The sequence below is a fragment of the Solanum dulcamara genome, chromosome 7, assembly GCF_947179165.1.
Source record: "Solanum dulcamara chromosome 7, daSolDulc1.2, whole genome shotgun sequence".
Taxonomy (NCBI): Eukaryota; Viridiplantae; Streptophyta; class Magnoliopsida; order Solanales; family Solanaceae; genus Solanum; species Solanum dulcamara.
The window spans coordinates 10,017,268-10,035,867 of NC_077243.1; the positions used below are offsets into that span (position 1 = coordinate 10,017,268).

Genomic DNA, 18,600 nt, shown 5'->3' on the forward strand with positions numbered 1-18,600 from the left:
AGCCAAAAGTTGTATGAAAAGAAAAAAAGGTGCCTTATAAAAAAATAAAAAAAAATGTCTTTTCAATAAAACATATAGGTGTCTGTCTGGTCAATGCTAAAGCCGAGCAAGCAACAATGTAAAAATTCGTTAGATAACTTAAGATTTCTTTTATCTTAAGATTTTTCTATTTATACCCAATAAATTTCTTCTTTTTTTTAACTTAGGATAAAATCTTTTCATTTCTCATTCGTTAGATAACTCAAAGGTTTTGGGAGAAAAATATTCAATTCACCAAAAAAATCAAACAAAATTTGCGATGAAATATTTTATTTGATGATAAAACGCTCTATTTGAAAACTAAATTCATATTTCATGAAATTATCATAATCACATCACCGTACAGAATGAGGATCTGTGTTACTAGAATAATATTAAAGTAAGAGTTGAATCAAGTCTTCAAAGGCAAATCATCTTCGAAGAATCACTGACGAGCAATTAAAATCATTACATATCTGGAATCAACCATTTTCATTATAACATTATGCCGATCTGAACTTCTATTAAATAAGATAGAAATTCACTTGCTTATCCGAAATGAGATGTTAGACTGTCACGATCCAAAATGCACCGTGAGTGGCACCCACACTTAACCTCCTGGGTGGGAGAACCAATGATATAAACCCCAACTAATACTAATCATGCGGAAGCTCAAATAAATACGTTTTTCCCAAAACCTGAAAGTCATCACATTAAGGACATCTAACTTTTAAAATACTAAGTCTAGAATGTCAAACACTAAAATAAAATAAGTGACATAGTTCGTGTCCGAACACTAAGGACATCATGTCGTGACTAAGAGAATTCATCGTCAGCTAGAAGGATAGCTCACCCTGAAATCTTATGAACTGGAGACTGACTAGAGCTGAAGTCGAGTCGAAATCGATGGAAGATTCGCTGCACTCCACAAATAAAACAAAGAAAGATACAAGTAGGGGTCAGTACAGGACAACATGTACTGAGTAGGTATCATCGGCCGACTCAAAATAGGAATCAATATGCAATAAGTAATAGCGGAAAATCAACCGTAGCACTTAATATATGGCAACCAACAAGATCAAGATCAAGTGACAACACAATGAACAATTTCATAACCAATCAACAATATCAAGATCACACAGGAGGACTCATGCCTCCACATCACACTCTTTTGGAAAATGAGTTATTGGAGATTGGGTAGCATTAAGTCATTTTAAATTGTTCTCCTTTTATATTACCGTGCCGGAATGTGACACCCGATCCAATAATACCGTGTCGGAACGTGACACCCGATCCAAATATATCGTGTCGGAATGTGACACCCGATCCAAATATACCGTGTCGGAACGTGACACCCGATCCAAATTAATTTATCATTCTTCATGATTACATTCCCCTTCATTAACAATATTTTATCAAGCCTTCTTTATTCAAGGCACCATTTTTGATAGTGCAAGTTCAAGATTATGGATTTCATGGCCTCGGAATTTCAGACCAATCACAACAACATATCAACCATCCAAACCACAACAATTAAATGCGTAGTAAACTTCACACATTACTCAATGAATATAAATCACTATTAAGAGTCTATCTATGATATAGAATAAAAACCATAACCTACCTCAATCGAATAATCGAATCCAAGCAAGTTAATCCACCGGTGTCTTTCCTTACTTCGATGCCTCGAAATATTTTCAATCTATCAAATATATAATATTCATAAGTACATGAGTCCGTATATACCCATATTAGTATATGTCTAGCTTAGACCCAAAAATTCACCTAAATCTATAATTAATTTCCTCTATCTCAAGCTAAGGGTTAAGCCTCAGTTTCTTCCAATAACATAAATCTAATTATATTCATATAATACAATACACCTATTATTTATTTACATAAACCAATATATTGAAAACTTAAATCATAAAGTGACAATAAAATCCACGATTGAAGCTAAATACATCATCTGCAACTCTAACCACAAAGGAACGAATGAACCCAATCCTTAACAGTGCATTAGTTTCACATTCACTACCACTGCATCCCTTATCAATCATTGTCCCATCATTACTTATACATTGTAATCATTACTTAGTAATTACTCCTTAAAAATTCATCTCCAAAATTTTATTTTCCCACGCACAGCAACAACATTAATAAGACCATAACTTCTAAATGCACTATAGATAATAATAATAATAGAATGTCTTATATTCTATATACATAATTAGCTATATAAAATAATGTAATAGTAGTGGAAAATTTTCGTTTGTTTACCTGCAGAAGTGCAATGTTCGCCTCCACTGTTCGTCTGCTAGGGCTTGGCTCCTTTTTCTTTTCTTAATTAATTGTGTGCTAAAAGTCATAAATCCTACTAACTTATCTTAATAAATAAAATGGTATAGGGTATTAAATAAATTATCACTTTAGCCCATTAATTAAATAAGTTATCTAAATTTATCCCTCAATTAAATAACCTTAGTTATCAATTAGTCCAAGGTACCCATTAAAAATTTACGGGGTAAATTTTTTATAAAATAAAAAGCCCTAGTATTCAAAACGACCTAAATGGTCGTTACATAGACGAAAGAATAGAGAGACATGTCAACTAGCCTGTACAAAATTTCACAAATCATGACGAAGTTACAGCTGATGCACGAAACGATATGTCCAAATGAAGCATTTTTACTGAATGATGTACTATCAGATTCAAGCGGAGCAATTTTGTTGGACAATGTACTCTGCAAAAAAATTATTTTCTATAAATAGCTGAATTTTTCAATTGTAAAGAGATTGAAAATTTCAAAAATGCACTTAAACTATTTGAAATAAATAAAAATGTTCACCGTTTATATTTTGGTTCAAAAATGTCTTTGTCGTCAATACTTTGATACAGAAATGTCCCTATTATTATTTAATAGGTCAAAAATGCCCTTTTCAAATAAATATATTATTTATTTTCTTTTTGAACACATTTTTTTCCCTAATAATATTTCTTTTATTAGAAAATGTTTCTTCTACTTCAATTAGAAAAACATTAAAAAATTAAAAATATTTTTTATTTTATTATAATTATTTTTTATCGTTAATTGAATAAAAATTAATAATGAATTTTTTATGATCTTATATATGTGACATATATTATCCGTTGAAACATAGAGTATATGAAATTATTCTTTTTTAATTGATAAAATAAGATTACGAAGAATAAAATAATTTTCTACATTTTTATTACTTAAAATGGTTTTTAAAAAAAACAAGAATAGAGTTTTTTAAAAGTAATATTTTTATATGGAACAAGATTTGTTTTTTCTTAAAAATATATATATATTTATTAAGAAAAGGGCATTGTTGACCCATTTTATAACAATAGGGGCATTTTTGATCCTTTAAATAACAATAAGAATATTTCTGGGCCAAAGTATTGACGGTAAGAACATTTTTGGACCAAACTATAAGCGGAGGACTTTTTGTTCATTTAAAATAATTTAATGACATTTTTGGATCAAACTATAAACAGACAACATTTTTATTAATTTCAAATATTTTAAGTACATTTTTGACCATTTTTCCTTTTGATAGTACAAGAGATTATATTTACATTCTTGCATTCTGAGCTTTCTCGCATTATATTCTTGATTAAGGAAAATTCATAAAGAACGCCTATATGATCAGAAATTTTGACTCTGGAACCAACACTTAAAAGCGATCATAAGAATCAGAGTTGAAACAACAATACTTTAATTTTACTGTTTCATTCACTTTTTTATTTACATTATCATTCTTTATATACTCATCAAATAATTAATTTACTTATTCACTGTTTTATAAGTTAAATCAATTCACTTGTTTTTAACCTCGTAAAAAATTCAATTATATCCATTTTCAAGTAAACACTATCCATAACTCAAACACAAAGTTTCTAATTAAAGATCTAAGAATATTTATTACCCCTAACAATGATTTAAAAATGTAGAAATATTTATTACCCACCACAATGATCAATAGTAAATACCACGTATACATTTAGTTTATTTGTTCCAGCCATTTATCCCCCATTTCTATTTTCAAGTCCTGTCATGTTTTACAACTATCCCGTGACATTAGTTCAATTCTCATTAGTAGAACTACTATGTATTATACAAGTGTGAATAGGGTAAAAAAATATTTTTAATTTTATTTTGGACTTAAAAAAATATATGCCTTTCAACTAGTCAAATAAATAAAGAAATACTCTTTCTACTAACGGACTTTGCTCAAAAAAAAAAAAAAGAAAGAGAAAATGAGCTAAATTTATCCTTAAATTATTTGGAGGATATTATTTTTTTTAACCAAAAACGAAAAAATGAAGACATATTTTAAACCAAAAGAGAGAACAAAGGATAAAATTAACCCACTTCTAATACTTCCGAAATATTTTTGACTTGATTTCTTAGATAAATTCATGATCGTAATAATCGAGTTAAAATAAAAAGGAAAGATAAAGAATACTTGCAACTAATTATTAATGTAACGATATCTAATGGTGAATAGTAATTTTAGTCCTTATTTTATAATACTATTTCAGTTTTAATTCTTGTATCATTTAATTGACCATATTGGCCTTCAAACTAAAGGAAGGCCTAAAATTAAAATTACACAAGGACTAATTTTCTAAAGCACTTCCGGAAAAACTCCTCATCTTCTCGTTCTCCTCCCCCTTCATCCTCCAACAATAATACAGATTTCATGAAATTGAATATACACATTGTTGTAATAAATATAATTATGGATTACAAAATGACTATTATGGTAAATTAAATAGATATATTCTAGATGCACAAATATTTCGCTAAGATAATGTAAAAAGACTTCCTAATTATTCCAACGATTATATACTCGTCTTAAAATACTTATCATTCTATAGTTATTATTTTTATAGATCAAATAGTAACTTCTTCCCATTTACCCCTTGTATTAGTTAAAACATTTAAGAGGGAGTAAATCATTGACGGAGCTGACATAGATATATTACAAATACTATTGAGGAGACAAGATGGTGAAATATTTTCAGAGGGTAAAATAATTAAAATATTATTCTTATTAATGTTTTCTTAAGAAGTATATAAATAAAAATTATGATAACTATTTAAGTATATAAATAAAAAACACGATAAGACAGAAGAATTTCAAAGGCAGGGCCACAACAATAATGTTGCAAACTATTTTGACGTATGATTTTAGTGAAGCTGTTCCATAAAATGTACACAGTTGACAGTTGGACGTGAAAGCAATTTATGTTTCAATGTTTGAAAAAATAAGTAATTGACAATTTTGGACATACAGAGAAATTATGCATGCTGTCACTTGTATTAATGTCTCATTAAAATACAGAGAAATCTTTCGAAAATGAAACAATTTAATTTCTTGAGATATATGTATATATGACGTGTATTTCAATTTTTATTTTTTGAGGGGGTTTTCGGTCGACTTTATCACAACTTTGGCAAATTATATTTTGAATGTTGAAAATAATAGGGTGGAGAATGACATGGCATGCAAAAGCAACACGATTGGAACATTTCCAAATAAATTGATGGTACGTAGTTTTCACAGCCATTTTTATACACCAAGAAAATGTTACATTTATAAGTGTTTTCTTAAAAGTCAAATTTTATATTGGACCCCATACTTTTCCTGAAATCTTTGTGTCGGTCGAGCTTTAAAATATTTCTTTTACAATTTCACCCAAAATATAAAAATGCCAAACAAGTCTTCACACAAGTCTTCACTTGCTTTTTCTACTATCTTCCTTCTTTCTTCAAAGTACGTACTATCTTTTATAGATATCCAAAAAAAATAAAAGGTCCTTGAAATTAGGGATGATTACAGTTTTCAATGGTATATATAACCATAGTTTGTTCGGTTCAATTACGCAAATCAACCAAAATCGAAGAATTAGATTAATTTTGTTACTTATAATTTTTCGATTATAATTGAATACAGTAAGTAAAATATACCGTTCGAAAAGTTCAAACTTGTTTAGTTGTCTTGAACATTACGGTAACTATTAAATATTTAAAAGACAATGACAAACAAACAATAAAAAAATGTAGTTCAATTAATCTCTGATGACGATTGTGCTGAATTTGAGGTTACAGGATTAGATATATGCATATGGAGTGTAGCTAATACAAAATAAAACACATGATTATTAGTAAATGAAAATGAAAGGGTCCCATTAGCCTACCTATTAATTTTCAACATCTGGCTGTAGGATTGTCAGTGAAGGAAAATGATAGTAGTATGCAAATGAGTAACACTCCATAAACTCAATCATACTGTATAATTGCGATTATTAAACTACACATAATTGTTTTCTTACTCTTAACAACATCTCCTTTATACTGAATATGTATAAATAATTTATCTAGAATTCATTAAGCTGTATTTTTTAGAATACGAAAGCGTCTTTATACACTAAAGGTAACTTAACATTCAATCAAGTCCAATTTGAAACAGCACCAAATTTGCTTAAAAACCACTTGATTTGCCTCACCTATCTTCTTATTCTTTCTTTTTCTCTCTCCTCTCTCTCTCTCTCTCAGCTTGAGGTCTAAGTATGATTTTTCTCTAGACTTGTTGAAGTTATTGATTATTATCTTTAGATGTTTTCATTCCTCTCTAGCAAGAATAATGTTGATAACTTTATAATCTCGCAATTATATAAGTAAATTATCTCAGTCAAGCTATAACAGAGGCAGTCATTGTTGAAAGCTTGGGGTGCAGAAACAGTACAGTCAAATTAATGGGACGCCATTCTTCTGGTGTGAAGCAGAAGCTAAGGAAAGGGTTGTGGTCACCTGAAGAAGATGAGAAATTATGCAATTATATCACCAATTTTGGTATTGGCTCCTGGAGTTCAGTCCCTAAATTAGCAGGTAATTAGATAATCTTTTTACTGTTGGTCGAACAGTGTATTTGTGTTAAGAAACTCATTAAATATGTATAAATATCAAATTTAGAATCCAGTTATTATAACTATTTGAAGTCTGTCGTTTTAAAATTCAAATTCATTAAATTGAAATTCTAACTCCGACTCTATAGCGGTCGGCGGGGGGCTATTAGTACATGTTTTTTTAAGGGTGTGAAATGTTACAGGTCTGCAAAGATGTGGAAAGAGTTGCAGATTGAGATGGATAAATTACTTAAGGCCTGATCTTAAAAGAGGAATGTTCTCACAGGATGAAGAGGATAAGATAATTAGCCTCCATCAAGTTCTTGGAAACAGGTCCTTCATACAAAACAGTATTTCATTAGTAATTCTGTTTTGGTTGTTTAACTAGTTAACTCATTGTTTTATCTATATTGCAGATGGGCACAAATTGCTGCACAATTACCAGGAAGAACGGATAACGAGATAAAGAATTTCTGGAATTCGAGTTTGAAGAAGAAGTTAATGAAGCAGGGGATTGATCCAAATACCCACAAGCCACTCAGCGTGAATCAAGTAGTTAAAGATGAAGAGAATTGTACAAATAATACCTCAATGTTGCAGATACCACCACATCTTAATGAAATGGCCAATGGACAATTTACAGAAAGTAAACAAGTCTTTGATCTTCTGTTTATTCATGAACTCCAATCCAATGCGAATCCGAGTGAGTATAATTCAGAAGTGTTAGCTCAATACCATGATCATCAGAGCGAATTCGAGAACAATCCAAAGTATGTGTTTTGCTCAACATCAAGTGTAACAAAATTAGAACATGTACACATGACAGAAACTGATTTTGGTAGCAGCTCAACTTCAAGAATGAGTTCAAGTAATAGTTCAAATATGTGTGGCAATCAAAACACTGCTGGAAATCGGATAAACGGGATGTCGGAAAATAGTGAATCTTTGTCATGGGATGTTGAGAACAAAATGGAATCTCTGTTCCAGTATCCTTACATTGGAATCAAGAATGAAGAATTAAAGTCAAGTTCAAGCCATGAAAGAGATCAGCTCTATGGTAACAGTACTACTGGAGATTTCATGAGTAATTATCCATTGAGTTCCTTAACTGAAGAGTTTAAGTGGGGCTAATCTCGATGTCTTCCAGCAAATTTAAACTGTAAATTCGATTTGTTTATTGTCACTTTCTTTTTAATTCTTGATTTCCTGTTTTCTTCTTTTCTATGTACATAATAAATATACAAAGAGCAATATTTTCATTTAGTGTTTTGTCTCACAAATGAGATGGATAATGTTTTCTAAAACTGCTTTTTATTATGAATTAGGGTCTTGTTTATGTGATCATTATTACTTCTATCCTTTTCCGACTCAACTGTCATATTCTCTTCAGAGTCCAATCTCTTGGACGTACGAGACTAAAGTTTAAAAAAATGTGTTTGAAGTAATTTTTTTAATTCGAAATTTGACATATTGCTTGTGCAAGCAAACTTCAAACTTTTTTATTTAAACTTTAGGCATACATGAGACTAAGTTTGCAAACCAAACTCCAGACATTTATGCATGAACTTCAGACATCGATATCTGAAGTTTGTCATTAGGTAGTATGAGAATGTCTGAAGTTAAGCTTGACAGTCCCAACTTCATACGTCTACGTTAAACACATGCTAACTCTACTACTATACAAAGTAAAAACTAGCAATAAACATTTGAAGAAAGCAGGGGTTTCTGCCGCAAGACTTTCTCCCAAGTCTCCGGTAAGCTATCAAAAAAGAATGTAGAAATAATTAGACATGCTGATTGCCTCTTCTACAATAAAAACACATTGTGTAACTGTATATTACAATGAAGTGCAATACTCTGCATCAATCGATCAAATCAATCATCGTCATTGTGGGAGTGGGATTTATTAACTGAGAAAGAAATCCACCAGGGCAAAAATACTATAGATGCAAGATAGAAAAGAGGAGGGGCGAGCCTCCTCTCTGCTTCTCAGTATTAGTATTTAATAGTCTCGTATTCTCTTATTCTTCAATATATGTTACTATTTGTTACTTCCTTGCTTTGTCTTTTACACTTTTGCTGCCATATTTATGTTTTGCAAACATGGTTCAAAAACTCTCCTTTTCAGCCCGAACGACACGCTTCGCCTGCTCCCTCTACGGGTCTATCAGAAGCAACAGACATATTAGAAACTGGATCCATTTTCTACCACATGGCACTCCGAGGGATATTTTAATATGAGAACATCTTAGTTTCAGAAGTTAATGCAATACCACATAGGTTAAGTATTATTAGACACAATTTGACACGAGCAAAATGATTTTTGTATGAAGATCATGGTATAGAGTTTAGCATAAAAGTGTTCAGAACAGTTTCAGTTTAAAAAGTAGAGGAGGATCAAAATTTGGGTCACCTTACAAATAGCCTGCCAGTAAAAGAACAATAGCTGAACCTGAAATGTAATGTAGAAGTACACGAATTATACATTGATCAATTTCAAAGTAATATACATCGTTAGGGTAAGCAATTTTTATACCATCAAATCATCTTTACTTGTTGTAGCAGGTAACATATGTAATTTCAAGATTCAAGTCTCACATTTTTAAGGAGGCTTACCTATAGATATCATTTGGATGACCTACTTGTGTAAAAATTATTTACTCAGACCGTGTATAAAATTTAAAACTATTTCGGACTTCCAATAGTTGTTGACCAAAGTTGATAAGGATAGGGTTTATTGCATATGCAACCTTGTCTTAGAAAGCATAAAACATAACGAAAAATATTACTGCAGCATAAATAGATTGTTTCCGTATGCTGTTTAGACACCATTATTCTGCATTTGTACTTCTTCCACAAATATTCCAATTAGCACATAGAATTGAAGCAATGTTCTCTCTGCAGCCATGTAACTCTAGGAGAAGATATGTGACGCAGCATATCTTTATTATGCAACCATTTGCTTTCCGAAGAAAGATTCGCAACAAGGTAGACACATGAAGTTCAAATTATACAATGGATCTAGCCAGTCTCAATAAATCCAAATACGATTTTGATTGTCAACCATTTTCTTTCATTTAAGCTACAATTGTTATCGTGTTATTACGTAAGGTCAAGTAGCTGAATGTTTAATGTAAACATTGTAAACTTGCTTACCAAACACTAATAAGACATGTGAGAAGAAAGCTCATGGCCACCAACCAATTAACATCATTTTATGATATATTTGGCCTAGAAATAGTGAGAGCACCAGAATGACGATATTGAACCTGCATTAGCGACTTAAATTTACTCAAGAACTGCTTTATTCCCTTAAATATCCATAGGAGGGAACTCCGTTAGATGCTACTTTTAATGGACTACAGATGATGGTTGGATGATGCATCTCCATCACGTAGGTGTGGGAGAGTGACAAACATTGTTTTGGGAGCAACACAAACCAAGATTTTGGTTCTTCGAATAGCATAATCAGCCAGTTAACCTAGGTGACCTTCAAGACTATATACCTTTACACAAAAATGTAACATTTTATTAGGTTTGACAAACGCTAATCTGCACAATGCACACAAAGACAGAGCCAGCAATTGAAGTTTATGGGTTTTGAACTTGCCACGGAGCCCATAATTTATTTTGGTTGCTGGATTCTCAACTAAATATTTATACATATTTTATCAATTTCCTACTACAAATACAGTCTTAGCAAAAGCTACCGGATTCACCTGAACCCATACCAAATACTGACTTAGACAACAATTTCAAAGAACAAGGTTTGAAGCTGAAAATTCTGAATAAGACTTTGTCAGGACAGTGCTTCAAACCTGATTAATTAAGAAGCATGGAGTGCTAAGGACATTCTGCTTGGATATGAATCCAAACAATGAAGCACTAAGCCTGTCTATGCATATGACCTCCAATTTGATAAAGAGTAAGATGGTGGATCGCCTTGGCAAACAACTCCCTCAAATCAGGATGCTGAGCAGATACATGACGAGCAGCACCTTCAAGGATGCTCAGCGCTCTTGCTTGCTCGAGGGCCTTACTATTACCAACGTGCAAAGCAAGGTAGCAGAGCAGTTGAAGCTCGTGCAACTGCCCTCGGTCATACCTCAGCAAATTAATCAGCTTTGGTACTCCATCAAATTCAATAATTGCCTTTGAGTGCTCCACGCAATTAAAATTGTCCGGACATGCAAATTTCCCCAAAGCAATACATGCTTCCAAGGCAACATCAGCATTTCTATGCTCAAGTTTAGCCACTACATGCTCGACGATTCTCGTGTCCTTAGCAGGAAATGTCCTAGCCAACGACCCAATCGCCTTAATAGCCAGAATCACCAATGGAGCATAGGTTTCCTCATTTATCACCCTCAACAACTGATCAATAACCGCTTTTCCAGCAGGTGAAGTAGGCTTGAATGCCACTCGTCTAAGTTCAGCATTAGACTCTGCCACTGCAGCCAATTCCATCACTGTCATCAGGCAATTTATCTGCAATTCCCCCTTCTCCTTCTCAATAATCTTTGCCAAACAAAGCAAAGCTTTAGTCTCAGTAATCTTCCTGCTATTCAACAAACTACCTTTAGCCAATTTCCACAGTGCCATTGCACAACTTACCTTAAGCCTAGATTTCACCTCAGGGGGTTCCAATTCCCTATCTTTCTCCTTCTTATTACCGTAATGCCCACCCCTACTACTCCCATCCATAGAATTAGAATGTAAACTAAAATTATTCTTGACCATCTCCTTATTTATTTGAACTAAAGAATGTAAACTAGGAGTCTTACGGGGCTGTGGGTCTTTGGGTTCATCTAGAACTACATCCATTCCCAGATGAATCACCAAGGGCCTCGTTATATTCTCCCTCCCAAATTCTTCCTGGGCATACAAGTCCAACTCAGCCATTCTCGAGACCAAATTCGCAACGTGAATTTGAACTCTCATGGGCGATTCCGCAAGCACCTTGACAATAATTTGAACACCAAGATCATTTGCTATGGCCCTCACTCTTTCCTCATCATCAGCCAAGTTGTACAAAGCAGTAGCCGCAGCAATTTGTGCTTCTGCTGAACTGCTTTCCTTCAGTAGCTTCAACAAAGGCGGAATACCATTCTCTTCCACAATCATTTTCTTGTTGCGGTCATTATCGAGAGCTAGGGTAGCTAATGCCTGAGCAGCGTCAATTCGGTACTGAAGATTACCCATTTGAATAGTAGCGATATAAGACCAAACCCAAGCCACAATAGGGTCGTTACTAGCAATAGGAGGAAGTGAAAGAGTCGGGCCAGCATCCGGGTCGAATATGGATAGCAGCCACGTCACATCGGCGATGGAATTTTCTAGAAGGATAGAGACTTTCCGGAAGTCAGTAGTGGAAGTGATGGCAAGAACATGGCGGAGGAGATTCGGCTTGTGACGGCACTTGCGTACAAGAATTAGGGCTCGGTCAAGAGTCTTGGTGACTTCAGAAGTTATCCGGCGGATGGGCCGGTCGTAGAGTGACTGGGATTGTGAAGAACTGCTGAGCCGAACAGTTGATCGGAGAAATTGGCTGAGCCGAGCAGCGTGACGGGAGAGCTCGGCGCATTCAAATTTGGATGATTCGGCTTCTTGGGCAGATTTGATTACTCTATCAGCAAGTAGAATCGGAAGTGAAAGCTCTTCTTGAACAGATTTCTCTTCTTCCGCCATTAATTTAATTTGTTATATCTTGGAATTGGTAAAGGGGTTCAAGAATGGGGAAAGAGAATGTAATAAAAATCTAGCAGCAATATTTTAATACTGTACTAATTGGGAAACCAGCTGACATAACTTGTTTCTACTCGAAAAAAAAAAAAATGTCACTTGTGTATTGTTAAATACAACATTTCTTTAGTACTTGCATAATAATAGGCCGTATAAAACAGTGGGTGAATCATAATTCCACATGAGTCAATGGTTATATTTTTTCGAAAAAGGAAAATTTCATGTGGTAATGAAGTGACGACCAAATATAGATAAAGAGAAGAATGAGTCAAAGAGATTGAAGGCAGTAGAGAACATCGAGGAAGGTGATGAGATTTGCTCGAGTGGTTAGATTTGAGCATTTGGTTTATTTATATTATAAATATTCTACGCTTACTTTTTTCAATGAGATATATCCAAAGTTAAATATATTAAAATACATTAGAATTATTATAAATAAAAAGAACTCAATTGTGTATTGATAAACGTTACGTTATCTCTAAACTAGGAGTGTCGTGGCAGCTTGTCAATTGATAACAGAACCCGTGATGTCCTAGTATAGTCATATTCACATGACCAACATTGAGCTAAAGATTTTCCTTTCTAATCCAAAAAACAAAAGTATAATGTGATAAGAATTTGAACAGGCTTCGTCTAGTTTACTTCAGAGGAAAAAAAGACAAGGACAAAACGCGTCAAAAATAGGACAGTTCCTTCCCCGCAATATTCATAAACGCGTACTTCAGTATGAATTTTATTTTTAGTCCAGAGAATAGCAATGAGAATTACTCAATAATTTGTACAACAATTCTTTATAAGAGTGACACTGCATGACTATTTGATTGGTTCCTTATAGATCGAGGGTTGAAGCTTGAAATTTGAAGGGTCAAAAGGGAAACTTCCATGCAAAATAAGATGTTTATTGTATAGCTATGAAATTATGCGCAGACCTGCAGCTTCCGACTGATGGCGCGGGAGAGGGGGGAGGGGGAACTTTTATTATTATTAACTTGCATGGAAATGATCGAGTAATATCAAGGGATTTTTCTAAGTATTACATAGCCACTTGATTTATTTTTTGCAATTTTAAACATCACATTCACTTGTTAACGGAAAATCCAAAATCATCGAGTCTTCGTCAACTCCAATACGAAAATTATTCTACAAATTTAATTAGGTTAGCTGGACACATTTGACCGAAAATGACTATAATTAAAATGTAAAATATTACTACTACTGGACTTGACCAGTGAATATGCTCGCAGCCTACGATATTAGTGAAAGCAACGACTAGTACTGAATACTACTACAATTTTTAAAGTTGGATAAGGTCTCTTTAAAAAGACAATTTTCTAGAACGATTTTGAACCATTATATTTGTCACGAAGGCAAAGCCAAGATTTGTACAATTAGGTATGTTGGGTGTTGGCCAACAGATATGAGATGTGGTATAAAAGGAGAATGTTTAGGTATTTATGTCTAGGCACTACATGCTACATTGCTACTAATAATTCATTTTGAATCCCTCCTTGTAGGACTGATAACAGTTGTGTAATAATGTCACTTTTTCCTATTGATGGGGTCTTACTAATAATTCATTTTGAATCAATAATTGGATTTTGATTAGGGAACTCACTGGACCATATGTCCACGAACAGGCCCAATTCAAATAGCGAATTGGGCCCAAACAGGGTTTCTAAATATTAAAGTAGCCTACATTGCCAAGTTTATGAAAATTATATTTCCCTTTCAACTTCATGTAAAAATTTGTCAACTTTAGATTATAAACATTCTTCACCATCCAATTCAGTACCAAATTATGTGACTCCAGACATCTATTTTTGATTGATCATCAATCTCCTAATTGTTCTCCCCATAATGAACGCTTTCTAATTTGATTTTGGTTTACGCTTTCATGGCCTCATTAAAGCGGACGATTTGGTGGCACAAACAACTTTCCCCAAAGGAACCGTATGCAAAAAGATTTTAATACAGTGCTATGCCAATCGACTGTATTTCATGCCACACACTGTTAGTGCAATAGCAAGCTAACAGTACTAGGATTGGTTTAACTACTTTTTTAACACAAGTGCTGTATATGAATGTCTCTATTTAAGTGGGTCCCACCCACTTGGATAGTTGGCAAATTGTCTCTTTTCTGTGCATATAGAGGGTTGGGTATTGGATAGTTGGGCAAATTGCCAATTTTTTGCGCTTATATATATTTTGCACGGATTTGTGCACAATGTAACAAAAAAACACAGATATAGAAAGAAGAAAATACTTACACACGGCTTTTCAATTCTCTCAACTTTCACTCTGTCTTTTGTTTTTCCTCTTATTCTCTCTGCCTTATTTTGCGAATTTAATTTACTTTACATCACGTTATCAGCACGAAGTTCTAATTTTATCAGAAAATTAACTTCTATATCAGGTATACCTATTGAAGAAATTTAACTTTAGTTGTCTTTGTTATTTTTAAAATTAATTTTCATCATATCAAAATTGGAATTTGTGGCACTTGATATTTCTGACAAAAATTATTTGTCATGGGTACTTGATGCTGAAATCCACCTTACCGCTAAGGGTCTTGGTGATGCTATAATCGAAGGAAATAAAGCATCAAGTCAGGATAAAGCGAAGGATATGATTTTCCTTCGTCATCATCTAGATGAAAGCCTGAAGGTTGAATAATTGACAGTGAAAGATCCACTTGAATTGTGAAAAGATTTAAAAGGAAGATATGACCAGCTCAGGGCAACGGTATTGCCAAGGGATCGTTATGAGTGGATGCAGTTACGGTTTCAAGATTTTAAAACTGTAATTGAGTATAATTCTGTTGTATTTAGAATAACTTCCAAATTAAAATTATGTGGAGAAACTATAAATGATGATGACATGTTGGAAAAGATATTAACTATTTTTCATGCCACTAATGTGATATTACAACAGCAATACCGTGAAAAGGGTTTTCAAAAATACTCTGAATTGATCTCATGCTTTCTGGTGGCTGAGCAACATAATGCCCTCTAAATGAAAAATCATGAAGTCCGTCCCACTGGAACTACTCCGTTACCGGAAGCAAATGTGGTAGAAACAAATGGCCAGTCTGAAAGAAGACAAACTTTTTTTTTACATAAGGTCCGCAGGAAAGCGGTTGCTAAGGCTTGTAGCTTGCTTCTGTCCTTAGTCAATTTTGGACTGAATCAAAGCCACAATAATGTGCGTGGGCGAAGCAATGGCAGAAGACGATATAATAATCGTCGTGGTAGTGGTCAACATAAAAGGGAGAACAATATGAGTTCTCAAAGTGGACCTTCAAGAAGTAACTGTTATCGTTGTGGCATGAAAGACCACTGGAAAAATGAACGTCGGACACTTGAGTATTTTATAAGGTTTTATCAAAATTCCTTCTAAAAAAAGGCAAATAGAGGTGGTGCCTCTTCTTCTAATGCTTGGATAGAGTCACACTTAGCGTTTGAAAATAATGTTGAGGCAGGACATTCGCATAATAATAATATTGAAGCAAATCTGGCTTTGAAGGATGACGATTTTAATGACCTCAATGATGTTACTCATTTGAAGGTTGAAGTTTTCTTTAAGGATTATAATTGATGTTTCAATATGTTGTTGTTTTTATGTACTTTTGATTATCATGTTTTTTTACGTTTATCTATTTAAAAGAAAAAAAAGGACTTGTGTTTTTGTAGCAATATTATTACTTCATTTATCTCTTAGAATGTATTTTTATTTTATGAAGATAAATAAATTTTTTAGTCCTCAATTGAATCCAAGATGAATAATTGAGATATGTGCCTTTTGGATAGTGCCACAACTCATACGATTTTAAAAGAAAAGAAATATTTATGTCATTTAATTATGAAAAAGGTCTATGTCAATACAATATATGGTAGTACAAAATTGATTGAAGGTTCTGAAAAAACTGTCTTATTACTATCTGGAAGAACGATATTGGTAATTGATAATGCATTATATTGTAGTAAAGTCTCAAAGAAAATTGTTAAGTTTCAATGTTATTCGCCAAAATGACTATCATATTGAGACTGCGAATGAAGAAAAGGTTGAATACCTTTATATTACTATAATAAATACGAAAAAGAAAATTGTGCACGAAAAATTATCTGCACTTTCTCCTTGATTGTACCATACAAATATTGGTACTGTTGAATCACATACCATAGTAAACAAAAGGTTTACTGATTCTAATGATTTTATCATTTGGCATGACCGGTTGGGCTATCCTAGTTATAATATGATGCGCAGAATTATTGAGAATTTACATGGACACACTTTGAAGAATCATAAAATTCTTCAATTTAAGGAATTCTCCTGTGTTGCTTGTTCCCAAGGAAAACTGATTATTAAACCATCAACAACTAAGGTTAGGATTGAATGTCCTGCGTTTCTAGAACGTATACAGGGTGATATATGCGGGTCAATTGACCCATCATGTGGACCATTTAAATATTATATAGTTTTGATAAATGCATCTACAAGATGGTCACATGTGTGCTTATTATCAACTCGCAACATGGCTTTTGCGAGATTGTTAGCTCAAATTATAAGGTTAAGAGCACAATTTTCAGATTATGCAATAAAGACAATTCGTCTTAATAATACTGGTGAATTTACATCCCAAAACTTTAATGATTATTGTATGTCGATTGAAATAAAAGTTGAACATCTGGTCGCTCATGTCCATACTCAAAATGGTCTAGCAGAATCATTGATTAAACGCCTCCAATTGATAGATAGACCATTGCTAATGAGGACAAAACTTCCTATTTCAGTATTGGGGCATGCTATTTTGCATGCAGCAGCACTTGTGCGCATAAGGCCAATAAATTTTCATGAATTTTTCCCATTACAATTGGCTTTTAGAAGGGAGCCAAAATATCTCATCTCAGAATATTTGGATATGCGGTATATGTCTCAATTGCTCCACCGCATCACACAAAGATGGGTCCCCAAAAAAGATTGGTAATATATGTTGGGTATGAATCTCCTTCTATTATAAAATATTTGGAACCTATGACTCGAGATTTATTTACGGCAAGATTCGCTGATTATCATTTTGATGAATCAGTATACCCAACATTAGGGGAAGAACATAAGCAATTGAAAAATGAGATAGATTGAAATTCATTATCACTATCTCATTTAGATACTCGAACAAATCAATGTGAGCAAGAAGTTCAAAAGATGATTTATTTGTAGAATATTATAAATCAACTACCGGATGCATTTACTAACCTTCCACGGGTTACTAGATCGCATATCCCAGCTGATAATGCTCAAGTTCGAGTTGATGTCCCGATAGGATAACTTGTTCACGCAAATGAGTCTAGGCCACGCTTAAAACGTGGAAGACCAATTGGTTCCAAAAATAAAAATCCTCGAAAAAGGAAAAGAATAAATGATCAAGATGATCATAATTTGGAGGCAAGTGCTCAAGAAGAGCCCAGAGACACAACAAATGGTGATACCACCGAGGAGGTCCAAGTATCTGAAAATAATAAGAATGAAAAAATCTCAATAAGTTATGTCTTGACAGGAAAATGGTAGAACTGAAATTATATTGTGGTCAATAATATTTTTGCTTATAATGTTGCCTATGAAATAATGCAACAAGATAAGGATCTTGAACCAAAATTTGTCGATAAATGTATACAGAGAAATGATTGGCCAAAATGGAAGAATGCAATTCAAGTAGAGTTAACTTCACTTGAAAAACGTAAAGTTTTTTGATCAATAATCCGAACACATGAAGGTGTCAAGCTAGTAGGGTACAAAAGGATTTTTTTGCGTAAATGAAATGAAAAAGGTGAAGTCGTAAGCTATAAAACACAGCTTGAAGCCCAAGGTTTTTCGCAGAGGCCTGACATTGACTATATGAAAAC

The 18,600-nt window shown here is 33.3% G+C and overlaps 2 protein-coding genes across 3 annotated transcripts; one reads left to right on the forward strand and one right to left on the reverse strand.

The window, feature by feature from the left end:
• The first annotated feature begins 6,552 nt into the window (after positions 1-6,552).
• On the forward strand, positions 6,553-8,372 carry LOC129895085 (transcription factor MYB20-like). The gene is made up of 3 exons (XM_055970728.1): positions 6,553-6,941; positions 7,162-7,291; positions 7,375-8,372. Exons 1-3 carry the CDS (start codon positions 6,809-6,811, stop codon positions 8,087-8,089), a joined length of 978 nt encoding a protein of 325 aa, XP_055826703.1. The 5' UTR covers positions 6,553-6,808; the 3' UTR covers positions 8,090-8,372.
• Positions 8,373-8,718: 346 nt separating this feature from the next.
• On the reverse strand, positions 8,719-12,997 carry LOC129895084 (uncharacterized). Of its 2 annotated transcripts, XM_055970727.1 has the most exons (3): positions 10,777-12,997; positions 9,372-9,410; positions 8,719-9,122 (listed from the first exon to the last, which is right to left on the reverse strand). In XM_055970727.1, the coding sequence occupies exon 1, from the start codon at positions 12,644-12,646 to the stop codon at positions 10,844-10,846; it is 1,803 nt and encodes a 600-aa protein (XP_055826702.1). In that variant the 5' UTR covers positions 12,647-12,997; the 3' UTR covers positions 8,719-9,122; positions 9,372-9,410; positions 10,777-10,843. The 2 variants fall into 2 exon arrangements, with proteins under 2 accessions (XP_055826702.1, XP_055826701.1); XM_055970726.1 differs by having other exon boundaries at positions 8,719-9,410.
• Positions 12,998-18,600: the final 5,603 nt, after the last annotated feature.